We start from the raw sequence: 23,378 nt of genomic DNA, 5'->3' as shown, positions 1-23,378 counted from the left end.
GGGGGGGAGGGTAGCACATGGCAGGCCCTGGGCTAGCCCCATGTGGCTTGATAGTATGGCTTTGCACTGGACCAGGTCTCACAGCTCCAGGAGGCATGGGTCCTGTGCGTGCCTCCCGAAGCCCTGTAACCTGCTCCATTGCAAAGCCAGACTAACAAGCCACACAGGGCTAGGCCAGGTCCATACCTGCCGCAGCCCTGGGGACATCCCCCCACCACTCCCCAAACTCCACCACATCCCCCTGCCACCGCTCACCCACCCACACCAATGAACCACTCCACCTTACCTTGGACAGTGCCGGGGGCTGGAGGCAGCAGGAGAACCGACACCAGAGCATCTCTTTTGGAGGGCTGACTCCTTGGCACGGTCTGGAACCATGCCTTGCTCCGCTCTTCTGCTAAGCAGTTTTTTAGACCCTTGGATAACCAGGGGACCAATTTTCTCCCTGTGTTGCAAACTTGCAGTGTGTAGAACATTTTTTTGTTTCCACACATGCCTCTTGCCCCACCTCAAAGAGGTTTGAGACAGGGCAAGTGACACATACACACTCGTCTGGACGCGCCCATTCAGAACTTATTTCTGCACAGCATAGCACTTTATCTAGGCAAACCATACAAGGATGAATGTAAAATGTGGCCCTGTATTAAACTATACCCTACAGGAGAACAGCCCTACTTTAAATAGTAACTCATTTGGACAAATATATATATATAGACAAATTCTGATATATTTTTCTAATGGGAAGGTCCAATAGTATTTAATAGGGGTAAAACTCTGAGAATGTTGATTTAATACATCCTACAGAAGCTATATGAGTATCTGCAGAATCTTCTCAATAATATAGAATTTCACAGAGACAGAATTCTTTATCTTCTCTATTATGTTTTTCAAACCATCTAGAAACCTACAAAAATTACCATTGTCTCACATTCTTTCAGACTTACAGTTTCATAGATGGTAGGGTCAGAAGGGACCTGAGCAAATCATCTAGTCCAACCCCCCACCATGGCAGAAAAAAGTACTAGAGTCAAACAACCCCAGCAAGGTGTTCATCTAGCCTCCTCTTAAAGACCCCCAGGGTAGGAGCCAGCACCACTTCACTTGGAAATTGGTTCCAGATCCCACCCGCCCTGACAGTGAAGTAGTGCCTCCTGATATCTAGCCTAAATCTACCCTCTACCAGCTTGTGACCGTTATTCCTAGTCACTCCTGGTAGTGCATGGAGGAATAGGGACTTCCCCTATGCCTGCTGGTCCCCTCTGGGTAGTTTGTAACAGGCCACTAGATCCCCCCTCAGCCTTCTCTTGTGGAGGCTGAACAGGTTCAGGTCCTGTAGCCTCTCCTCGTAGGGCCTGCCCTGCTGCCCCCTGATCATGCGAGTGGCCCTCCTCTGGACCCTCTCCATGTTGTCCACATCCCTCCTGAAGTGCGGCGCCCAGAACTGGATGCAGTACTCCAGCTACAGCCTGATCAGTGCCACATAGAGGGGGAGAATCACCTCCTTGGACCTGCTTGAGATGCATCTGTGGATACGTGACAAGGTGCAGTTGGCCTTCCTGACCGCATCCCCACACTGCCAGCCCATGTTCATTTTGGCATCAATAATGACTCCAAGATTTTTTTTTGCCTCTGCACTGACGAGAAGGGAATTCCCCAGCCTGTAGGTATGGTGCTGCTTCTTCCTCCCCAGGTGCAGCAGCTTGCACTTGTCGGTGTTGAATCCCATCCTAGTCTCGTCTGCCCACCCCTGTAACCTGGCTAGGTTCAGTTCCAACCTATTCCTCCCTTCTAGTGTGCCCACATCCCCCCACATCTTAGTGTTGTCTGCGAATTTGAACAAGGTGCTTTTTACCCCCTCGTGCAAGTCGCTGATGAAGATGTTGAATAGTGCGGGCCCAAGGACTGAGCCCTGGGGGACACCACTGCCCACATTCCTCCAAGTCAAATAAGACCCATCCACCACCACTCGCTGGGTGCAGCCCTCCAGCCAGTTAGTGACTCATTTGACTCTGTAGGTGTCAACGCCACAATCCCCTAGTTTTTTAATGAAAACGGGATGAGAGGTAGTGTCGAAGGCCTTCCTAAAGTCCAGAAATACTACATCCACTGCTACACCTGTGTCTAAGGATTTTGTGACCTGGTTGTAGAAGGCCACCAAGTTGGTCTGACAGGACCTGCCTCTAATGAACCCATGTCGGTTGCCCCTAAGCATAATCTCCCCTGCTGGCCCCTCGTGGACATGTGCCAAAATAATTCTCTCAAAAAGCTTACCCAGGATCAAGGCAAGACTAACTGGCCTATAGTTTCCTGGGTCCTCCTTCTTCCCTTTTTTGAAAATGGAAACTACATTGGCCCTTTTCCAGTGCTTTGTCACTGCACCAGAGCACCACGAGTGCTCATAAGGCCATGCCAGGGGTGCCACAATGACCGCTGCTAATTCCCTCAGCACTCTGGGCTGGAGATCATCAGGACCAGTTGATTTAAATATGTCTAGTCCCTCCAGAAGTTCCCTAACTCGATCCTCACTGACCGTAGGGCTGGGGTCACCTTCCCTGGGGCCTACGGGGGTCCTGTTGGGGGGGGTGACCCGGTCCCTGCTCAGAAAAATGGAGGCAAAGAAATTGTTAAATAGGTTAGCTTTGTCATTGGATGTGGCGACCAGATTTCTTAGCGTGTCTTGCAGAGGCCCCATGTTACCCGGTACCTTCTTTTTACCCCCTATGTATTTAAAAAGGACTTCTTGGTGTCTTTGATCCAGGTAGCTAATCCCAGTTCTATCTCCACCTTGGCCTTCCTGACCGCCCCCCTACAGCCCCAAGCAACCACAATATAGTCCTTCCTGGTGATGGCCCCTCCCTTCCATTGGGTGTACACCTCCTTTTCAGCTAGGAGACATTCCTGGATGCTTTTGGTGAGCCATGGGGGTTTTTGCGCCCTCTTGCCCCCTTTGATCCATGTTGGGATTACCTCCCTTTGGGCTTAGAGGATCATCTCCTTAAGGAACGACCACTCTTCCTGAACACCCGAATCCTCTCCCCTCTGGGACCTCAGAGCCTCCCCGATTATTCTCCTTACCTCATTGAAGTCTGCCCTCCTGAAGTCCAGGGCTCCTGCCTTACTGCATGCCTTTGCCACCTTGCGCTGGATGGTGAATTCCAGCAGGTGATGATTGCTGTTGCCCAGGTGGTCAAGCACTCGCAGACTCCTCACCAAGTCATCGCCTGTGGCCAGGACCAGGTCCAACAAGGCATCTCCCCTGGTGGGGCTGTGCACCTCCTGGGTTAGATGGAGGTCCTGTATCTCGGCTAGGAACCTACGTAAGCGGCCAGACCTGGCTGTCTGCTCTTCCCAGCAGATGTCTAGAAAGTTCAGGTCACCCATGATGACCATGTCCTTTGACCTAACTACTTCCATGAGGTGACTTAAGAATTCCTAGTCTAGCTCTTCCTCTTAATTGGGTGGTCTGTAGTAGACCCCCCCACTATTAAGTCCCTTTCACCTTGACTGCCTTGTATGCTAACCCAGAGCACTTCAGTGTGCCCCTCCTCTGACCTTGTGCTACTTGTGGAGGATGTGTATTCCTCCTTGATGTACAACACCACACCCCCACTTTTCCTCCCTGTTTTGTCCCTCCTGTATAGCCTATAGCCCTTCAAATTCACTGTCCAGTCATGCGTTGGGTCCCATCACGTTTCTGTGAGCCCCACTATGTCTGGGCTGGTGTCAGCTAGCAGGAAGGTAAGTTCCTCCTGCTTGTTCCCCACACTATGAGCGTTTGTATAGAGGCATTTGAGGCCTCCTGAAGATGTGTGCCCTGGCCCCCTAATCTCAGTACTGCCGGGGCCCCTGTTGCTTACCTGGGTATTTGTTCTGCTTGTTGTTGGTCTAGGCTGGGCTGTTTTTGTGGGTGACACTAGGTTTAGTGGTCCAAGGCTTCTTCCACCCTCATCTTCCCCTACCCCCAACGAGTCTTGACAAATTACTGCCTTACACAATACTTGACAAATTATTTACACTGCAGTGTTGGGGGGGGGGGGCATCTCCAAAGTCTATGTAGAGATCATTGCCACACCAAGGAGATCCAGAAGGAGAGAGAACCTTGTAGTTTGGTTGCACTGGCCTAGGATTTCCCAGATATGGCTTTTATTCCTTAATCTTTACATGTTTTACATAACTTAAGATTCTGGCAGGTGTTCAGTTAATGGTGTAATGAGATCTGAGCCATGATCCCAACAATTGTGCCTCATGTTATGACATACATGCATGGCAGGATATGCAATTTGGGGATTGGGGATTAGATCCCAAACACACCCAACTTGCCGATGCAAGGGGAGCCTGGGATCATGGTCCTGGGCTTCATCTGCACCAGCAAGCTGAAAGCCAGGTGCCTGATAGCTGAGTGTCACTTGGGACCAGGAAGTGAACCAAGGTCTGGAACTAGCCCCAGTGTAGTCCCTACTGCAGGAACAATCAACTGACTGCACTCAGTGGCTCTGGCTGGTCTGCCAGGCATGGGGAATTGGAGGCTCCCAGCAGGAAGACGCAAAGGACTTCCCCTGCTGGGAATATTAGACCCTGCACCTGCGGAGTTTTTGCTCATTGCAGAGCACAGGGAACCTGTATCCTGGGCTCCCCATGTGTATCCATGAGTAAAAAACCTGTGTGCAGCCCAACTAGGCTGCACAGCAGTTTTTACAGGTTTCAGCCAGGGTTGCCATGCACTGAGGATGTCTCCTTGGGGCAGAGGTGGGGGGAGGGTGTCACCTCCAAAGCCAGACCTTCCAGCCCCAATCTCCTCTACTGCTCCACTTGGCTGGCAAGCTCCTTTCTGCCCCCATCCGCTCCCCCGCTACTCTTTTCCCCTCCCCACTCACTCTTCAACCTTTCCTTTCCTGCTCTCCCCTAGCCACAAGTTACTGCAGCATCATTTGAAAACTTTCAGCCAGAGGCAGACGTGTCCCCTGGCTGAAACATTTCCCTTGTGAAACATATCCAAATATGCTTCACTTGGAAATGTTTCCATTGTTACATATGTCTACACCCAAAGATCTGTACCTCTAGCCCCATTTCTTTGCAACACAGTTCTGCTGGATTTTCACTGACAGGAACTTCTTTGGCAATGTGCTGTCCTGTGGGAAAGATCCTAATCATCAGACAGGCCTGCAGAAATGTAGGAAAGGCTCCTACTGTAACACACGTCCAGGGGAATCTCTGACAGGTGCAGAAGGGTTGGGAAAGGAAATCTGTGTATTCACCCCTCCTCCACCCAGACCTCCCACTCTTTTCTTGTATGTCCACTCCTGCCTGGAAGTGCCACCTCCTCCCCTCTCCCCTCGCCTCCCCTCTCCAGTAGTCCTCCAGGAAGGAACCCCTAGGTATAGCTGCCCCTCTAAATCCATACAGAGAGTGGGAGATCCATGCAAACCAACCAGAGCCAATTTGGCCTTATGATTGTGAAGAAAAAAAAGCAGTTGGAGGGGCTGGCAGGGGTCTCCCCATGGTCCCCTCCCCCAACCCCCTCTCCCCTACCCCTAGTACTTACCAGCTCAGAGTCCAGGGGCTGTTTGAATCATCAAAGCTCTCCAAATCCTTTCTGAAGATTTGGAGAGCTTCAAATCAATTCAGACCTTTAAATTGGTCCCAATTCAGTTCAGATTAGGAGATTCGGCCACTGAATAGGGCTGAGTCTCCTCTGAATTGAACCACCACCCAAAGTTTCGCACGGCCCTATTGGATAGTCAACCCTGACAACTACAAGGTATAACATCCTAATCTGCCACGGGTAAAGTGGGGGAACAACAGTGGTCAATGTCCTGCTGCTGCAAAAGTTAAAATACGCTTGAGAGATCCAAGCTCCCCTGTTACCAAGGAAAGTAAAAGCCTGCACAGCCTGTACCATCCAACCATGGGATAAATTCCTTCCTGACCCCAAATATGGCAATTGGTCTGACCCTGAGTGGGAATCTCCTCTGAGTTTAAGTGCCAGCAGAAGTGTTAATATACCCCAGTCAAACTCCCCAGCCTTGGCTGCAGCCAACAACCAACACTTCTGAGGAAGGCAGACCCCTCCCCACACCCAACACATGTAGCAGCAGAGGCAGGGAAATCCTTTTTGGCCCATGTGGCCACCAACAAAGCCCAGAAGCCTCGGAAATACCCATAGTGGAAGATAGGCATAGATGATCCCTGCCCAATGCCTATCCAAATCTCGTCTTGAACATCTCCCATGATGGAGATCTAACAACTTCCATGGGGAAATCTATTCCACTGACTCGTTGTTCTAACCATGAAGAAGTTTTTCCTGATTCCTTCTTTTTTTCTGCAAGCTCTTTTCCTTCAACATTTTCTCATATGACTTATCTTGCAATCCCTTTATCATTTTTGTCACCCACCTCTGGACACTTTCTAACTTCTCCATGTCCTATTTGAAATGTGGAGCCCAAAACTCCACACGATACTCTAGATGAGGCCTAGCCAGTGCTGAGTAGAGGCACTGTCACCTCCTGTTCCTTGCACCTAATGCTTCTATTGATGCATCCCAAAACCATATTTTCCTTTTGTGCATCACACTACATCAGGGACTGACAAAGTCCAGCCTGTGGGCTGGATCAAGCCCACAGAAGATTCCATTTCCCAGCAGCTGCTGCCTGTGTCACTGCAGCCGGTTTCCATGGAGATCTCAGTAGTGGCAGGGCCATGACAGTGCAGGGCCAGGATTTCCATGGAGACCAGCCCCAGCAGCACTAGCAGGGCATGCAGCTGGGCAAGGAGCTACTTTGGGGCCAGGGCTGGGATCTTGCTGCAGTGACAGCATGGTCCATAGCCAGGGTCAAGCTGCAATCCATTGCCCGCATGCCCCATGTCTGGAAAGGGGGTGCCTAGGGAGTGTGGGCAGTGGATTGCAGCTCAGCCCCAGCTCCAGACCACTTATCACCACTGCAAGATCCCAGCCCTGGCCTCAGAGCAGCTCCCCACCCAGGCACCTGTCCTGCCACCACAGCTGGAGCCGGTCTCCATGGAAACCTGGCCCTGCACTGCTGCTCCTGTGGTCTCCATGGAAACAGGCTGAAGTGATGCAAGCAGGGGCTACTGGAAAATGGAGTCCAGCCACCAGCCAGATCCATCATTTTGCCAATCCCTGTGTTACAGGCTCATATTGAGTCTGTTATGTACCAAGACTCCCAGATCCTTCTCCATAGTGCTGGCATCCAGCCAGGTGTCATCCATTTTGTATTTGCCTTTTTTTTATTATTCTTCCTAAGGTGTAACACCTTACATTTGTCAACACTGAACTTAATCCTGTTAGTTCCAACCCAGCTTTCCAGCTTGCCGAGCTCCTTTTGAATTGCCCTCCTATCCTCTAATGTGTTCACAAACCTCCCCAGTCATGTCATCTGCAGATTTGCTCCAGAAGCAAGCTCTTCCAGCATCCAAATCATTAACAAACCCATTGAACAGTCCTGGGCCCAGGATAGACCCTTGTGGTACTCTACTTGAAACTTCCTGTCATTCTGACATGGATCCATTTATAATTACTCTGTTTGCAGCTATTGAGCCGATTGCCTATCCACCTTATAATAGTTTTATTCTTGCTCATATTTATTCAATTTATGAGATGGTCAAGTTAAGTGAAATTTGATTTACCTAAAGGCTTTGGGGGTCCCTCAAGACTTTCACAGGAACTTTATTATACTGTATATACCTTGTACTCCCACTGTATTATTGGAAAAGTTATTCTTTCACTTTTCTGAACATCTTTACATCTATGCTGTTTTCAAAGGGAGGATTGGGTGTTCTGAAAAACAACTGTTTTAAATGTATGTAGCTGAAGCTACACAATGAAACATACTTTTTCCTAATCACAATAGAATTATAATTCATAAGTGATAATAACAGTGGAATTGTTTGACAAGGAATGGGGAACCAATAACCCCTATGTGTAATTTAGATAAATTGCCCACCTGGGTAATACAGTTGTAACAGCTGCTGCTGGATTTGCAGCAGGGCTCAGGATCCCTACAAAGGCAGAGAGGGAAAGTTTGCAGAAAGTTGTTGCTTGCAAGAGCATATACATGTTTTTGACTGGCTCCCGAGGCAGGAGAGGGGAGGAAACACATCACCTGGGACTCGGCCAGGCTCAAGAAAGGAAGGAGCCCTGGGACCACAGAGCTCATGGAGTAGCCACCCTGCAGCCTGTCTGTGAAGTGAACCTGCTCTTAGAGATGGGGAGAAGATAACCTGGTATCCTTTTTCCCCTCTATGAGGCAGAGGGAGCTGAGTGGAGTAAAAAGGGTGATAAGGTAGACTTGCCTAGGAGGGCAGGATGTTGATCTGGGAAGGCTCTGGGGACAGTTAGCTGAGAAACAGCCTGGGGCTAGGTGGGTGGTAAACCCAGGGTTGTTTCAATTATTAGGACAAGGGGCCGTGTCTGGGAATTGGAGAAAGGTGCTTTTGGGGAAAGGGGACAGTGTGTGTTTCTTTGCAGATACCACAGACAGCTGGAGCAGAGGAAAGCGTCTCTTCCCCATGCAGGCTCCAGCAGAGAGCAGGATTTTCTGAAGCAGCAGCACCAGCCAGGGTTATTGTGCTGCCAGTGTGAAGGAGAGTTGATGTTTGTGTTAACCCTGTGTGCTCCTGCTGAAATTCACTGGAGTCTCAAGGTTTAAATTGAGGAGTTGTACTGAGGGTGTCTTTGATTCAATTTTTATAGAGTGTTTTAGTTCATTGATACCTGCCTTTGGCAATTAGATTATTGATATCCTGTTCTGCTATTAACCTCATTCATATATTGATTGTTTTGTAATAATAAACTGTGTAAATAGTTAGATTGTATGTACTCAAATGTGTGAGGAAACCACAAGAAAGCACTCCACCAAGAACCTTAGGGGGTGGGAGGTTGACCGACGCTATGGCTGCAGGCAGCACCTTGGCTAGGGTTACACAGTTAAAACCATAATTATGTTCATTGTATATCCACTATGAACCACTAGGTGGCAATAACGTAACTCGGTTTCAAAGGAGAGAGGTAATGGTGTTAAGTCTTAAATTAGGCAGAGAGCAGAGCAAGTTAGTGTATAACCGTGGTTATCAATCAGGGTGCCATGGCATCCCAGGGTGCTTTAAGATCCTCTCAAGGGTGTTGTGGGGTGCAACACAATGTTAGCACTGTTAGGTGCACAAACATGTTTGACAAGATAAATCCAGAGATTTCAAATGGGAATCTATACTGTTAAAACTGTTCTGACCTGCTGTGGGTTTCCTGAGCTCTATGCAACAGAAGAATTGTTCTATTATTTTTCTTCAGTCAAACAAAAGAGTAGTTTTCTAAGAGCTGGAATTTTCCAGAGGGTGCTTCAAAGCTATCAAGGGGTACCTCAAGTCTAAAAAAGGTTTGAGAACCATTAGTTTGTAACGGGGGTGGGCAAAATATGGTCCATGGACCATACCAAGTCTACCAAGTGATTTTTATCTGGCCTGCAGGGAGGCCCTAGGCCCTTCCCAGCCTGGGAGTGTGGGGCAGCCTGGGCCGTGGTCCATGTAGCCAGTCCCACAGCCCCCAAACGCACAGCCAGGCTAGGGTGGCACAGCAACCCAGAAGCCACAGCAGCAGCTCTTTCTGGCTGTCACTGCCAGTGTCACTGCCGCCACCGGACCCGACTCCATGGTCCAGGCAACCTGGCCCATCTGCCCCACGCCCACCACTGGGGGGTCAGATGGAGCAGGCGGGTGGGGTCTCCATGGATACCCACCCAGGACCTCTGTGGGCAGGGCATGCTAAGCTGGGCAGATGAGATGGGGTCGTGGGCGGGTGGAGAGGGGCATCTAGGACCAGGATAGGTAGACAGGGCTGGGGTCAGAGCTGGGATTGTGGAGTCAGTGCCTGGGACAGACTCACAATCCACTCCTGCATGTCCCTGAGACAGGCCCACCCCGGGTCTTTAAGCGCCACCCTACCTTGCCTTATGTTTCAAAAGTACAGATGCTCTTCTCCAAACTACAATAAATACCCCTGAATTTTTATGTAATTTACAAAGGTGAAACCCTTAACTGAACCTTCTCACTCACCTTGTAATCCACATGAATTTTCCCATCTTCCAAAATCTTTACAACTGTGACTTGCATGGTCCTTAATTTTGTGTTAGTGGGGAGGTTCTCGAACAGTATTCTGTGGATCACTGGTGGGTTTGTGGTCAGCTGGGTAGACAATCTGCGGCCTCTACTCCATTTCCTGATGCTAAAACCAGTTAACAATAATTAAAGCCTTTCCTAATATTACTTTTCCAATAAGGCAATTAGGGTAGCTGCCGAAAGGATGCCAAAAAGATTATACAGCCATGATCTACAGTTGCACAAGAAAGATCTGTCCATCAGGCAATCTCTGCATCAAATTTTTTTTTGTTCCAACTATGAAACAGTTTGAAAATCCCATGCTAACAGATCTTCAAAAAGAATTTTAAGGAAGAAAAATAGAACTCAATAAAAATTTAATACAGCATTCCTCCTGGGATGCTGTATTTCCAAAGAAGATTTGGAACCAAAATTAGATGCTTAAATTGCAGTTGTTTTCTAGGAAATATTGAAAAAGTTGGCATTGTGACCTTAATATGTGCTGCTTCAAGGACATTAAACTATTTCCTCCTTGTTTGCCAACATTGTACAATAACAGCAATATGTACTCCACCTATAATGATGATGACTTTATTAACCAATTCTCAATTTGAGCTAAAAATATAACCAAATTTTGAGTTAACAGATTTTTTTTAATTGAAAACGTTTAATTTCAGCCAAAAAAAATTTCAGTATGGATCTTTAATTAAATTTTCCTCCAAACGTTTACTCATTTTTACTAGATTTTTTTGCTAGATTTGTGGATATACCCACCTGCTATGTAGACATGTATTTCATCATGTCCATTAAAAGTAACAGAAGTAAAGGGAGGAAGGACTGACATAAAATGAATGGTAGCACCACCAGAGATAAAGCAATACAGACAGATACAGGCAAAGATATCAAGACTTGAAAATAGGAAAAGAAAATAAATATTTCAGGAAAAAACATACCCACAAGAAGAAAAAGAGGCATGAGCAAGGAAAAGAAATTGGGAAGAAATATTGTGTAGCAGCTAAATCGTGGAATGTCAAGTCAAGTGATATGAGTGCTGTTCTCAGCCTTTGGACTTTATGACCTTGAGCAAAAGTCTCCTAAAACTTCTCTGTGCCTACCTCCATTGCAGTGACCTCCATTGCAGTGACACTCCATTACAGTGTCAGAAGATGCCATTACAAAATTGTTGACTCTGGTACAGTTAAAACATTTCTTCTTTGCTGTTTTGACAGAGCTAAAAACACAGCTGGGTTCCATCATTATGGCAAGAAAGAACTATGTTTAACTGTGATACAGTGCGAAAGATTAGCGCTAGGTCACCTGACACAGACTCATTTTGGAGGATGGCTTGCTCATTAATTTCTCCTTTTGAAAATGACAGTGATAAAACATACTTCATTCATGATTGCTGTCAAAATGATCTGAAATCCATGGATGGAAGGCACTACCTACAGGCAGTGATATTGTTAAGCTATCTGAAGATGAAAAGGAAAATACCCAGAGCTACTGCACTGGTAAATATTTCATTTGTGTTTAAAAGTGACACTATCAAAATAGGGAAAGTTGGGGATTTTTTGTTTCCTTTTTTGTTTTAACACACAACAGTTTTAAATTAAATTACTTTTAAAAATGAAGAAGCACCTCTAGGCTACCTAATGGGGTTTTTTTAACTAAAATTTTTCGTGTTCCAAGCCAAATCAGCCAAATCAATTCCAAATCCATGAGTCGTTCAAGAACCTTATGTGGCCCTACTACCAGCAAACATCCTCCACCCCCACCTGGGGCTTCAGATGTTTCCAAATCATTTGGCAGGCATCCTACATGCAGGCCCAAGTCCAGAGACTTGAGGCTCAGATGCTACCCGGTTTCGCTCGCCCTCAGCTTTACAGCTGCAGGAGCAATCTAAGGAGGAGTCTCCAAAAATAATTTCTCAAGTTAGTGATGGGCAATGCTGTACTCCCTTGTACCTGCAGCTTCCCTGACCTGGCTCTGGCTCCAGGAACAGCCCATAAATAGTGATGGTGTACGGTGGAGGAGCAGTCAGAGGTTCACTGCAGTGGGGCAAGGAGTGGGGGGCGGGAAAGACTGTCTCCTTCTTTCTCTGCTACCATGTATGTGGGTTCTCAGTGACAAAAAGGGGGTGATACCTTCCCATCCCCACAGCAGTGACTGCTCCTTCACCATACACTGACACCACTTATCTGCTTTCACCATTTTCAAAGCAGGAAAGGTACAGGCTGTGGGGGGAGGAAAGAAAGAGGGTGAGGCTCCCTTCAAGCTGCATTCTGGCATCACCTCCCCTTCAGCAGTGCCTGGGGCTTGTGCCCCATTTGCCCATCCATTATTGCACTACTGCTTTCAGTCTAAAGCATAAGTCTTTCCCATCTAAGTTAAAAAATAATTTCTATTAGTGAATGAAGCATAAACTTTACAGAAGAGCTATAAGATCTCATGTAGTCCAGCCTCTGGTAGAGATGGAAGATGATTCCTTGTCTTATGTTCTATTGCTTTGCCCAGTGGACCAGTGATTTTAAAATCCACTACTTTCCTATACAGACTAATATAGTTCATAGCTTACAAAATGTCCCAGATATTCATCTTAAATACCCTAAGCAATTTCCTATGTCTTTTCTTATTTTATATACATTTCATATACATAGCAACTGTTATCATAATTCCCCTCTATTGATTAGTTATCACATGACCAAATTTTAATCATTAGCTTCCTTAAAAGTGAATCATTTCAGCACCTTAATAAATTGCGCTGGCAGAGATTCTCAGACTGAGTCCAAATATTAATTGTTTCAATGGTTGTAGCTTCTGCCAGAGAGCAAAAAATAAGAACTGCTGCTGACTGCCTCAGCGAGAGCATGTTTTTGTCAGGGTGATGTCACTTAGCCTTTCTCCAAGCAACGAGTATCCACAAGGCAGTGGGGGCTAGGGTTTTGAGGTGCCGTGTACTCACCTTACTCTGGAGGTTGCAACATTGTGGTATTTTATAGGCGCTACCCTACCACCAGTAGCTGCACCACGTTGCCACTAGGCCCTCCAGTTGGATGCAGTATACGGACATGCTCCAACATTGATGTACATGCTTACATGAACAGTAAAAAGGTATTTTATACAGTCAGCAGTAATTTATTTTGTTTCTTTGCTTCATTTTTGTACTTCCTCTGGCCCAGCAGCAGTGTCCTCCCACATAAACTTCAGCACTGACTCAATGGGACAACTCCTGGGGGAGAAAGTAGAGTAGTAGAGTTAATTTAGCTCATGGTCTTGAATGTCAATTTTTTTGTCAGTTTTACTTCAAATACACTGGCCTTACTCTGTAAATGTTCAATATCTAGATCTTCTTATGACAGCCCTGTGAATTTTCCACACAGAAAGAAGGGTCAGGCCCCAAACATGTTCAAGTTTCACTTGCTTGCTTAAATTGATCGTGATACCCTCTTTGCCCCACTGCTAAGTTCTCCTGTCGTGGTATATGTATTAAAGCCCCAGATATTGTCATCATATAAGCTACCCTTAGTTTTGTTTATGAAAAAAAATAAATTCTCTCCTCAGTGTGAAGAAGAGCTTGGAGTGGGGATAACATGCATGCTAAGGTCTCCTCTAAAAATAAACCAAGGAAAAAGGGCTGTGAATGAACTATTTGAAAAACTACTACTAATTTTTAAGCCAGTCCCACAATTTTTGGGGGGTGACTCATATTTTGGGAGGCTGATCACCCTTTTGGAGACACAAAAACCCCAGGCACGTTTCCAACATCTGGTGTAGCCTCAAGAAAAACGTAGTTTTTATGCCTGAGAGAGGCTGAGGGAGGAAAGTGGGTCCAATCACTGCTCTCTCTGCCAGGGCTGCCAGTTGGCAGGAGCCATCTTTCCCCTCATCCCCATCCAAACTGCTTCCACAGGCTCCGGGACTAGCTCCCGCGGGGGAGCAGGTTTTTGGTTGTAACCCTGTCGATCTAAGGACGTAGGCAGGCAGGCAAGCTTCTTTGGGTAGATGTGATGTCTTTTATTGGACCGGGAGGGACAAGAAGCACGTGGCCCCAAGCAGGTGACAGCTGTTTCCCGCGCAAAAGATATGAAGGGCTGGATGTGGCTGCAGGAGCTTCCACAAGTCCGGGGCACGGGGCTTAACACGTGCAAATGAGTGGGGGCGCTTTTTTGAGGGGAGAAAGACATGACCGAAGCGCTTTTAAACGTGCAGGCTGCGGGTGGGGCGGGGGGAAGAAGCCCTGCTACCCGTTCCGATCGCTACACACAGCGCGGCTCAAGGCCGAGCATCGCCCACTACCTCCGCCCCAGCTGGCGGAGGGGGAGGATGGGGGCGGACTGGCGCGCGTGTGCAGTCCGAGCCGGGCTCCTCGTGGCGCCAGGCAGCAGTCGCTGGAGGCGGCGCTGACGTCATCGAAAGGGGCACGGCACTGTAGGGCACTCTGGTGGGAAAGGAAGCTGGATGCGTGCGCACACGCGGGAGGTGGCGACGTCATGGCTCGGTTCGCGCTGACCCTCGTCCGGCAGTGAGTGCGGGCGGGCGGCGGTGACAGTGGCGGCACCCTTCCCCCCCCCTACCTTCTCGCCCCACCCCCGCCCTCGCGCGTCCCTCTGTGGCCCCCCCACCCTCGGCCCCGGTGTGGAGCCGCCCCTGGCCCCGCCCTCTGTGCCGCCTCGAGGGGAAATAGGGGGCGGGGCGTGAGGTGGCCGCTGCGGCCGCTGTGTTGCCCTTTGCCCCAAGTTGAAGCGGGGTGACGGGAGGCGGCGCTGAGTGGCTTCTGCCAAGTGCCCGGCCGTTAGCGCGTGTGTGCGAGCATTTCAGCCCTTGTATGATCAATAACAGCGTGGAACACGGATAAGAGAAATGCGAAACTCTTAAAACCCTCGGTTCGGAGGTGATACCTTTTATTAGACCAACTGAAAAACGGCAGCTCATTGATGCAGTGTCAGCCTGAATGGGTTTGGGGTTTTTTAAATTAATATATCTTGTGTTCCAGGTCAAAACAGCCAAGTTGGATCAATTGAGCAGGACTTAATGGGCCCCAAAACCGCACGGATTGAGCAGGCAGAGCTCGGTCATTTTAAACCCGGCGTGTGGTGCTACAGCCGGCCAGCGAGCATCCTCTATCCCAGCCTCCCACCTGGGCCTGCAGGTGCTCCCAGATCTGTTGGCAAGCACTTCACATGCAGGTCCAAGCTAGGAGGTCTTGGGATTTGGATGCTCTAAGGCAGTGTTTTTGGGTCACAAGAATCTGTGAAAGAGTTGCGAACAAACTTGAAACATGGACTTTCCCTTAAAGGAAAAAAAGTAGGAAACTCTGGCTTGCAGCCCTCCATGCCCACACACCCAGCCCCTGCCCCACACACTGGGGGCCTGGTGGTGGGGGACACTGGGTGGGGACTGTCCATTGATGTTTACAAATGGGTCTGGGTACAAAAAAGGTTGAGAACTGCTGCCCTAAGATACTACAGACAAGCATCCTCCATCATCTGGGATTTCAGATGCTTCCTATGCTCAATCTTAGCCCATAAGAGGCCTGTCAGTACTTTTTTGTGAGTGCTTGCCTCGAAATAAAGAAATGCTTCAACTTGACCCTGTTCTCACTCACTAGAGACCTACAGTGAGCAATATAAGTAAATAAGACTACTTATTTGCATAGTTAGTGTATATTTTTCAATGTACAAATACAATAACTTTGACCTTCCAATATGATAATTTCATATTTAAGACCTGGCAGTGCTGTCTTGTGGCTCTGTCTTTAGCCCAGGCCCCATGGGCATGGCTCAGAACCCAAAAAGGAACCGGCCGGTACTTCGGGAAGCTCTGGGCTCCCTCCTCTGGGGCAGGTTTCTTAAAGAAGTCTCCAGAATGAAATTAAATGTTTAAATTAAAAAATGTCAAATTATATAAAAAATAATTTAAATTTTTTAAATGAAAACAAAAATAAATGAATGAAGCCCAGGGTGGTGTGAAGAGCTGCGCTGATCAGACCCTGTGGATCTCATGATTCTGGCATTGCAACGTGCAACAGGAGCCCACAGGCTTTTATTGGAGCCCTTAAAGAAGTCTTCAGAATCAAATGAAATGTTTAAATTAAAAAAATGTCAAATTAAATTATACAATTATGTATTTATTTTTAAATTTAAATTAATGAAGCCCAGGGTGACATGATGAGCTGTGGCCGTCAGACCCCACAAATATCACCATTCTGGCCTTGCCACATCCAGCAGGAGCCCACAGGCTTTTGTGGGAGCCCCCAGCATCTGGTGCTCCAAAGGGCTAGAAGCCCTTGGCTGTAGAGGGAATTCATCTCCCTGCCAGGCTAGAAGCAGCTGGGGCCCAGGGGAGGAGTTGTGCTCGTCTCCTCAGAGGTGCAGAACTTCTCATCCTCCTTTCCCCTGCCTCCCAGCCTGGCAGGACGGTGACTGAGTTACGCGCTTAAAACAGAATGAAGCATACAGTTGCCCAGAGCTTAGCATAGGTCTTGCTTTTGTAACATGGCAGTGCACAGAGAGGAGTATGAAACCACATCAACACCTTTAGCTCACGCAGTTGGAGACCTCTGTTTCTTAGTTGGCTCTTCACTCACTCTCCCACAGCTTTGCCCAGCTGATGGTGATGCTAATGCTTGCTGGAAGCCTGACTGCCTTGAGTCCGGACCCTGTGAGCCGTGTGTGGTGTGCTCTGCTCAGTGTCCCCACCCTCATTCCCATCTCTGATTTGTCTTTGAGTTGTCGCAAGAAATCAGTGATGTGCCCTTATAGGCCCCCATCACCGGGTGAGGGAGGGGGAAGACATAGTTCTACTTGCTGGGCTTTGGCCCATCTTCTTTCCAGAATAGCACCAGAATGTATTCAGACTCACAAAATTATAAGGCCTGATTGCCTTGGGCAGCTACCATAAAATAGAGTATCTGTCTGTATCTTTCAGTAAATTTTCAGTTTTGCAAGGGAGTCTGCGTTTGAAAGCATCATATAAGGTCTTCCCAGTCATCCAGGTTCATAAATCATTGTTGCAACTGTACACTTAACCCATAAAGTCAGCCTTAAAAGTAAAGGCATGTACTGAAAAAAAGAAGGGCAAAGCAGCAATGCAACCTTACACACAGCTGCATTTTGGCTTCTCCTCTGAGCAACTTCTAAAAGTTTGGGATGCCTTCCATGGAGTTCTTTCCTTTGCCAAATGCTTTGGGGAAATCAAATGTATATGCTTGCATTCTAAAGACTTTTTCAGTTCTCACTGAAATTTTTTCTGTTTTGTATTATAACACACTTAAATTTTAATATAACGCTGCTGGAAATGGCTGTATTCAGAAGTATCTACAGAACTTACAACATGCTACTCGAAGTAAAATGTTGTGATATACAAAACTGACACGTGGTAGTTTTAAACAGCTTTTAGAGTATTTTAACTTAACTCTTGAAGAAAGCATAACACTATTTTTTTGTTTATACAGTGTCTCTTGAAACAACTGAAGTAAACACTCTGGGAAACACTTGACCTGATCCAAAAAATTGCTTCCATGATATACTACTTAATTAAATCTGACTAGGCATTTGAAGTTTTCTTTATCTGAATGGTTTACCAAAATACAGATGACAAATTATATCAGTAGGTTTTGTTATGTTGCTTGAAGTGCCCTGTTGCGTGTGCAGTTACTTAAGGCTATTTGTAGACTGTAAGCAGTTGGGCATAAGGTCTTCCTCCTGCCAAAAGCACTCTTGACTTTGGCAGAGATAAGAGTGTTCATTTAGGAAAAGGATAGTACTGGGTAATATTAAAACAAGCATTGATATCAGAAACTGTCATAATGTATAGCCTTAGCTTTTATCTTTCAGTTACAGTGGATCTTGAAGACTTCTGAACACCGTGAATAGTTTTTTGGCGTGTATGTGTGTGTGTGTGCGCCCGCGCGCGTAGAATCCAAAAGTAAATGTTGGCCCTAAATTTCTGTGACTTAGATTATCATAGGTAGTTGTCAGTAGTCATTTATTAATTATATTCTTTACAAATACTTTGCTCATTTCTTTCCTTCCGCTTAAGAGTTTAATGCCTGCACTGTGCAACTAAAACAGTATCTTATAATTTATTCTTAATGATCTGAATCTGCTGATTTCGTGATTCGGGCATCATTTTTTTCCTACTTCTAGGTCAGTTGGAAAATAAGCCAAGCTGAATCTTTTTCTTTTTAGAAAAGTGAAAAATCTGAAGGTGGGGTTTCCTAAAGCAGTCTTTATTAGCCATATTTGGATTCCATAATAGTCTTTAGGAACTTTATCGTACGCTTTAGGGGGTAGATTTAGACTGACTTGGAGTGTGTTTAAAATTCTGTGTTCATCATTTTCTCAGATACTATTTTGTATTTTAGTTGGCTTTTAATGACATTTATAGAAGGGGAAGAACCTGCTTGTCATGACCAGCCATCTCTCTGTGGATCAGTTTGAAAACCTGTTTTATAGTATTGCCAGTGGTTCTTCATTTGGCAAGTCAGTGATATGTTTGGCCTTAATTTTGCAAATACGTAGCAAAATGTCCTTTTATTCATGTGAGGAGTCACCAAGCTTAGGTGTGTTTTTGCTGCACTGGGGCCTTTATTTGTACTCTTGAATAAAGTCTTCTATATTGCAGTGATGCGAACTCACAAATTGCAGTAAGCATTCATCCAAAGGTAGAACTGTAGAAATAGTACATTGAAAAGACTTTCTGTTCAAAAAGAATATTGTCCACAAATTATTCTCAATACATACTGCCAGTGATCCAGGCTTTGGGGCCTGTAGCTCTGCTACCAGGCATATATCCTTGATATTTTTTTTCTCATTTTATTTATATTCCTCCACCTCTTGTACCACTCTTAATTCTTTTCCCACTTTGATCTTCATACCTTTTAATTATTTGTAGACTTAAGCCTCTTCCCATTCCTCACCCTACTTATCCTCTTGTCAGGTGGCCAAGTGTAGCTGTTTAATCTTTCCTCATGAATCAGTCTGCATTATTTTAGTCAGTCTTTTAATTTCCTCCAGTTTTTTCTTTCTGTCAGTGCGGTACTCAGAATGGAATGAAATACTCTATTTCGGAGGAGAGTATACAGAACTGGTACCTTCTTTTTTTTTTACTGCTTTTGTGTGCTGCCTTGCCCCCATGCTGAATCTTTGGAGCCTTGTATAGACTTACTTCTAAAGCAAAAACATTTCTGTCTTTCAGTGGAGAAACAAGATACAACAAAGACAAGATACTTCAAGGTTAGTGTCAATCATACTCTCACTGTTAGTTTGCTAAGTTTTAAAATTACATTCCTCTGCATGATAAGATGTCCTATAGTTAATTGCTGAACTATTATCAGCACTTTCCCTTTTTTATCAAAGAATGCTCATAATAAGAATCCTTACCTAGGCTAGGAGTGTAGCTTTAACTTATACAGACTTTAAAACGTTAGTGTTTGTTTGTAATGGTTTTCCACGCTGGATGCCTGCCTGTCCCATGCTAGTTTTGTTTGTTTTTTTTTTTGGGGGGGGGGGGGGGCTTATGCCTACAAGATGTCCAGTTCAGAGTGGAATAGTTTTTGGTACCATCAAGAACATTAGAACGTGTCTTTTTCAGTTACAACATGTCTTGGAGTTTAAACTACTTAATTATAGGAGGAGCTAGTAGCAACATCCACAGTTTCGGGATGCCTTGTACTTCCTTATAAGACTATGTATTCTGTAGATTCTAACATAGCCAAACTTGAGCTGTTCATACTGGTTTGCTGTACTGGATGATTGCCTGATTGCCTCAGGCTTTTTTTTTTTCTTAATACTACTGGAGGTCCAGTTGAACTGTTTCTCAGGAAGTATTTCAGCAAAATGTGACGTGTTTTGTTTATATATAAAAAAAATTTTTTTTTTCTCTGAAGCTTTAGCCTCTATGCCTGGGGCATGGCTTAGAATTTGGCAGGGAGATGTGACTTTGGTGTTAGGATTTTTTTTCCACAGGCAACACTGACCATGGTTCCAGACTTGAAAAATCACATCACATGCTTTGTAGAAGCTTGATAGTAGCTGGCAGCTAAATTCTAAGAATATTCCATCTCTATTGAACTTGTTGGACAGGACTTTTCCCACAGGCTGCTATAGCACTGAAAATGAAAGCAGGAGAGTCTCTGCTCTCAGTGTTCCCTGTGCTGGCGTAGTGAAAGTGGAAGTGGCCTGACTGGAAAGAGAAGAAAACCAGGGGTGGGGAAAACTTCAGCAGAGGGGGTAGATTGGGACAAGAAGTATACAAAGATAGTGGAGAATTCTGAGATCAGATGAGGAACCAGAGTGACTAGTATCTTGAAGACTAGAACTGACTGGGAAAGAACCAGGAATGGGATTTGTTATAGGGGAAACCAAGACTCAGATAAGGGGAGTGTTGCTGGCTAGAGAAGAACTGGGGAGGAGGGGAAAACTGGAATGAAAAGTTGGATGGGGTTGTTGTAGACAGTGGGAGGTATATAATGAGTGAGATGGACAAGTGCAGAAAGAGAGAGGATGGCCTTGTGATCAAGGAAGCCTCTCTTAGAAAATTGGATCCTATGCCTACTTCTGTCCCAAAGCTCTGGACAAGTCTCTTTACACCAATATCTACTTATTTTGTGTTTGTGCAGGTGTACAACCTGAGATATTGGGGTCTCTATTTATAGAAGTGCAGAGTATTCGCAATTGCATGTGAAGTTGTTGTCAGCTGTGGTTTAAATGTCCACTATTTAATGCTACATACACTGAAAAATCCCGTACATGATCAGCTTTAATTTGCTTTCACATAATGGTAGCTCTGCCTTTTTAAGGTTATCTGATTGGAATTGGGTATTACTACTCCTGCTGTATGTATGTACTTCTAGAAAGAAAAGTTTTAAAAGTTTTAAAACTGGGGTTAGGCTCCGAGAGCAGCAGTTAGGCTCTGGGAGCGGCGAGAGATGCGTGGGTGAAAGCCTGCTGTGCTCCCGCTCCCCCGAAGCCCCCCAGAGACCTCCCCAGCAGCCACAGAGCCCCCTGCCGTCCCCCAGCACAGCTGGAGGTAAGCGGGGCCCATGGTGGGAGGGGGTTAACCCCTAGAAAGTGGGAGGAGGCAGCTGAGTAAGAGCCAGGCCCCTATTTTGCCCAGCCCCCCAGGGAGCCACGCGAACAGGCACGTTTATTTGCCGGCACGTGAGTTAGCGTGGAGTTCGCATGGGAGGGTGCACGGGAGGGCCTGAGGCCCCGCCTGTGAGCCCCCCAAGGTAGATAGTCCTAGCCATAGCCAGCCCACCAGCAGCATGTCATGGATGGGCATGCGCTGCTCCCCGAGGGTCCCCTCGGGGTCTGCAGCCCTCCTCTCTGGCACCTCAGAGACGGCCACCTAGACGGAGCCTATGGTTCCAGGCTCCACACAGACGGAGCCCCCGGCTCTCAGCTGCGGGGGCTGCCTGTCCCTTTTTCAAGCTCTGGGCCTGGGAGCATGTCTACCTTCCCTTGTGGGGGGTCTGCTCCCTACTGGGGTCTCTGGCGCACCAGCTGCAGGAGCTCCAGGCCACAGTCCAGATACTGCATGCCATCAGGGACTGCGAGCAGGAGATTGACTCCTACTGCTATGCCTTTCTCCCTTGGGAGGCAGAGGGTCTCCCTCCAGGACAAGGGAGGACTCCGGGACCTCTCATTCTGTCCAGTCAGGGGCGTGGACCAAGGTGGTCAAGGGCCCTAAGGCCCGCTGCACCAAGGCCCCTGTCCTGCCGGACCTTAGCAACAGGTACGCACCTCTTGCTGCTCCAGCAGAGCCTGCTGAGTTGCCAGCTCCCACAGGCATCACAGGCTCAACTGCAGCTACCGCCTCTGCTCTCCCCAAGACAAAATGTAAAGTGTTTGTTGTGGGAGACTCCATCCTGAGGGGAACTGAGGGGGTAATCTGCCGCCCTGACCCCTTAGACTGGGAAGTCTGCTGCTTCCCAGGGGTCTGCATCCAAGACATTGCGGAGAAGATCCCTAGGCAACTCCAGACCACTATCCCATGCTCCTTATTCATGTGGGCACCAATGACACAGCGCAGAGCGCTCCCAGCTGGGTCATGAGGCACTACAGAGATTTGGGACCAGGGCTAAAGGGTCTGGGGGCACAGGTGGTGTTCTCATCGATCCTCCCAGTCTCGGGATACAGGTTGAGGAGGGAGGGGAGGATCCAGGTAGTGAACCAAAGACTGCAGCACTGGTGTCATTGGGAAGGCTTTTGCTTCCCTGACCACAGCCCACTCATTGGTGAGAAAGGCAGTGAGCTGCTGGGAAGAGATGGCCTCCACCTCTCTCCCCAGGGGAGGAGGCTCTTCTCAGTCAGACTGGCTGACCTGCTCCACCAGGCTTTAAACTAAGCCCGCTGAGGGATGGGGGGACTACTGCCACTGCTGGCCTGCTGAGCAGCCCTTGCAAAGCCAACAGGCCAAGGCACTTAAGGGAGCCCACCCCTGCCCCAGCCGTGGTACAATCTGTGGGCAAGGCAAGAGTCCCCAAGGGGACACTTGCCTGCCTGTACACAAATGCCAGGAGCTTGGGGAATGAGCAGGAGGAGCTCGTCCTCCTGCTTAATGTAAATAATTATGACGTCATAGGGATAACAGAGACCTGGTGGGACTCCACCCATGACTGGACCACGGGTATAGATGGCTATACCTTGTACAGGAGGGATCAAGTAGATAAAAGGGGTGGGGGTGTAGCCCTCTATGTTAGGGAAAGCTACGCATCCCTGCAAGCTGACGTTGGCGACCAGGGTGGACGACTGGAGACACTCTAGGTTAAAATCTATGGGGAACATGGCACAGGGGACACAATGGTGGGAGTCTACTACAGACCTCCCACCCAAAGTCCTGAGCTTGACAAGGAGTTCGCCCAGGAACTGACTGAGGCCACATGCTCCAGGTCCATGGTTGTTATGGGTGACTTCAATTACCCGGACATCTTGTGGGAGGATCATTCAGCAAAATCTGAGTGATTGCAAAGCTTGCTGTTGTGCGTGGATGACCTCTACCTGACTCAAGAAGTCTATGGGCCAACAAGAGGTAAAGCGCTGCTCAACCTGGTACTGGCAACTGGGGATGACCTAATTGGTGACCTAGTTATCAATGGGAAGCTGGGTGACAGCAACCATGAGCTGATCACCTTCACCATCCGCCATGAAGCTGGCAAGTCAGTCAGCAACGCTGAAGTCCTTGACTTCAGGAAAGCCGACTTTAACAAGTTCAGGAGGCTTGTCAGTGAGGCCCTAAGGGACCGGGACCCCAGGGAGAGGGGAGTT

The 23,378-nt window shown here is 47.3% G+C and overlaps 1 protein-coding gene across 1 annotated transcript in view; it reads left to right on the top strand.

Moving 5' to 3' along the window:
• Nucleotides 1–14,533: 14,533 nt before the first annotated feature.
• TIGAR (TP53 induced glycolysis regulatory phosphatase) overlaps nucleotides 14,534–23,378 on the top strand; it is a 23,847-nt gene continuing 15,002 nt past the window's right edge. The window contains exons 1-2 of the mRNA XM_019544205.1: nucleotides 14,534–14,629; nucleotides 19,306–19,343. Of these exons, the coding sequence (XP_019399750.1) occupies nucleotides 14,598–14,629; nucleotides 19,306–19,343 (70 nt within the window). The 5' untranslated portion in view covers nucleotides 14,534–14,597. The remainder of the gene's footprint in view (nucleotides 14,630–19,305; nucleotides 19,344–23,378) is intronic.

The sequence above is a fragment of the Crocodylus porosus genome, unplaced genomic scaffold (genome assembly GCF_001723895.1).
Source record: "Crocodylus porosus isolate Cpor-Errol unplaced genomic scaffold, CroPor_comp1, whole genome shotgun sequence".
NCBI lineage: Eukaryota > Metazoa > Chordata > Crocodylia > Crocodylidae > Crocodylus > Crocodylus porosus.
This window is presented reverse-complemented; position numbering and strand designations above follow the sequence as displayed.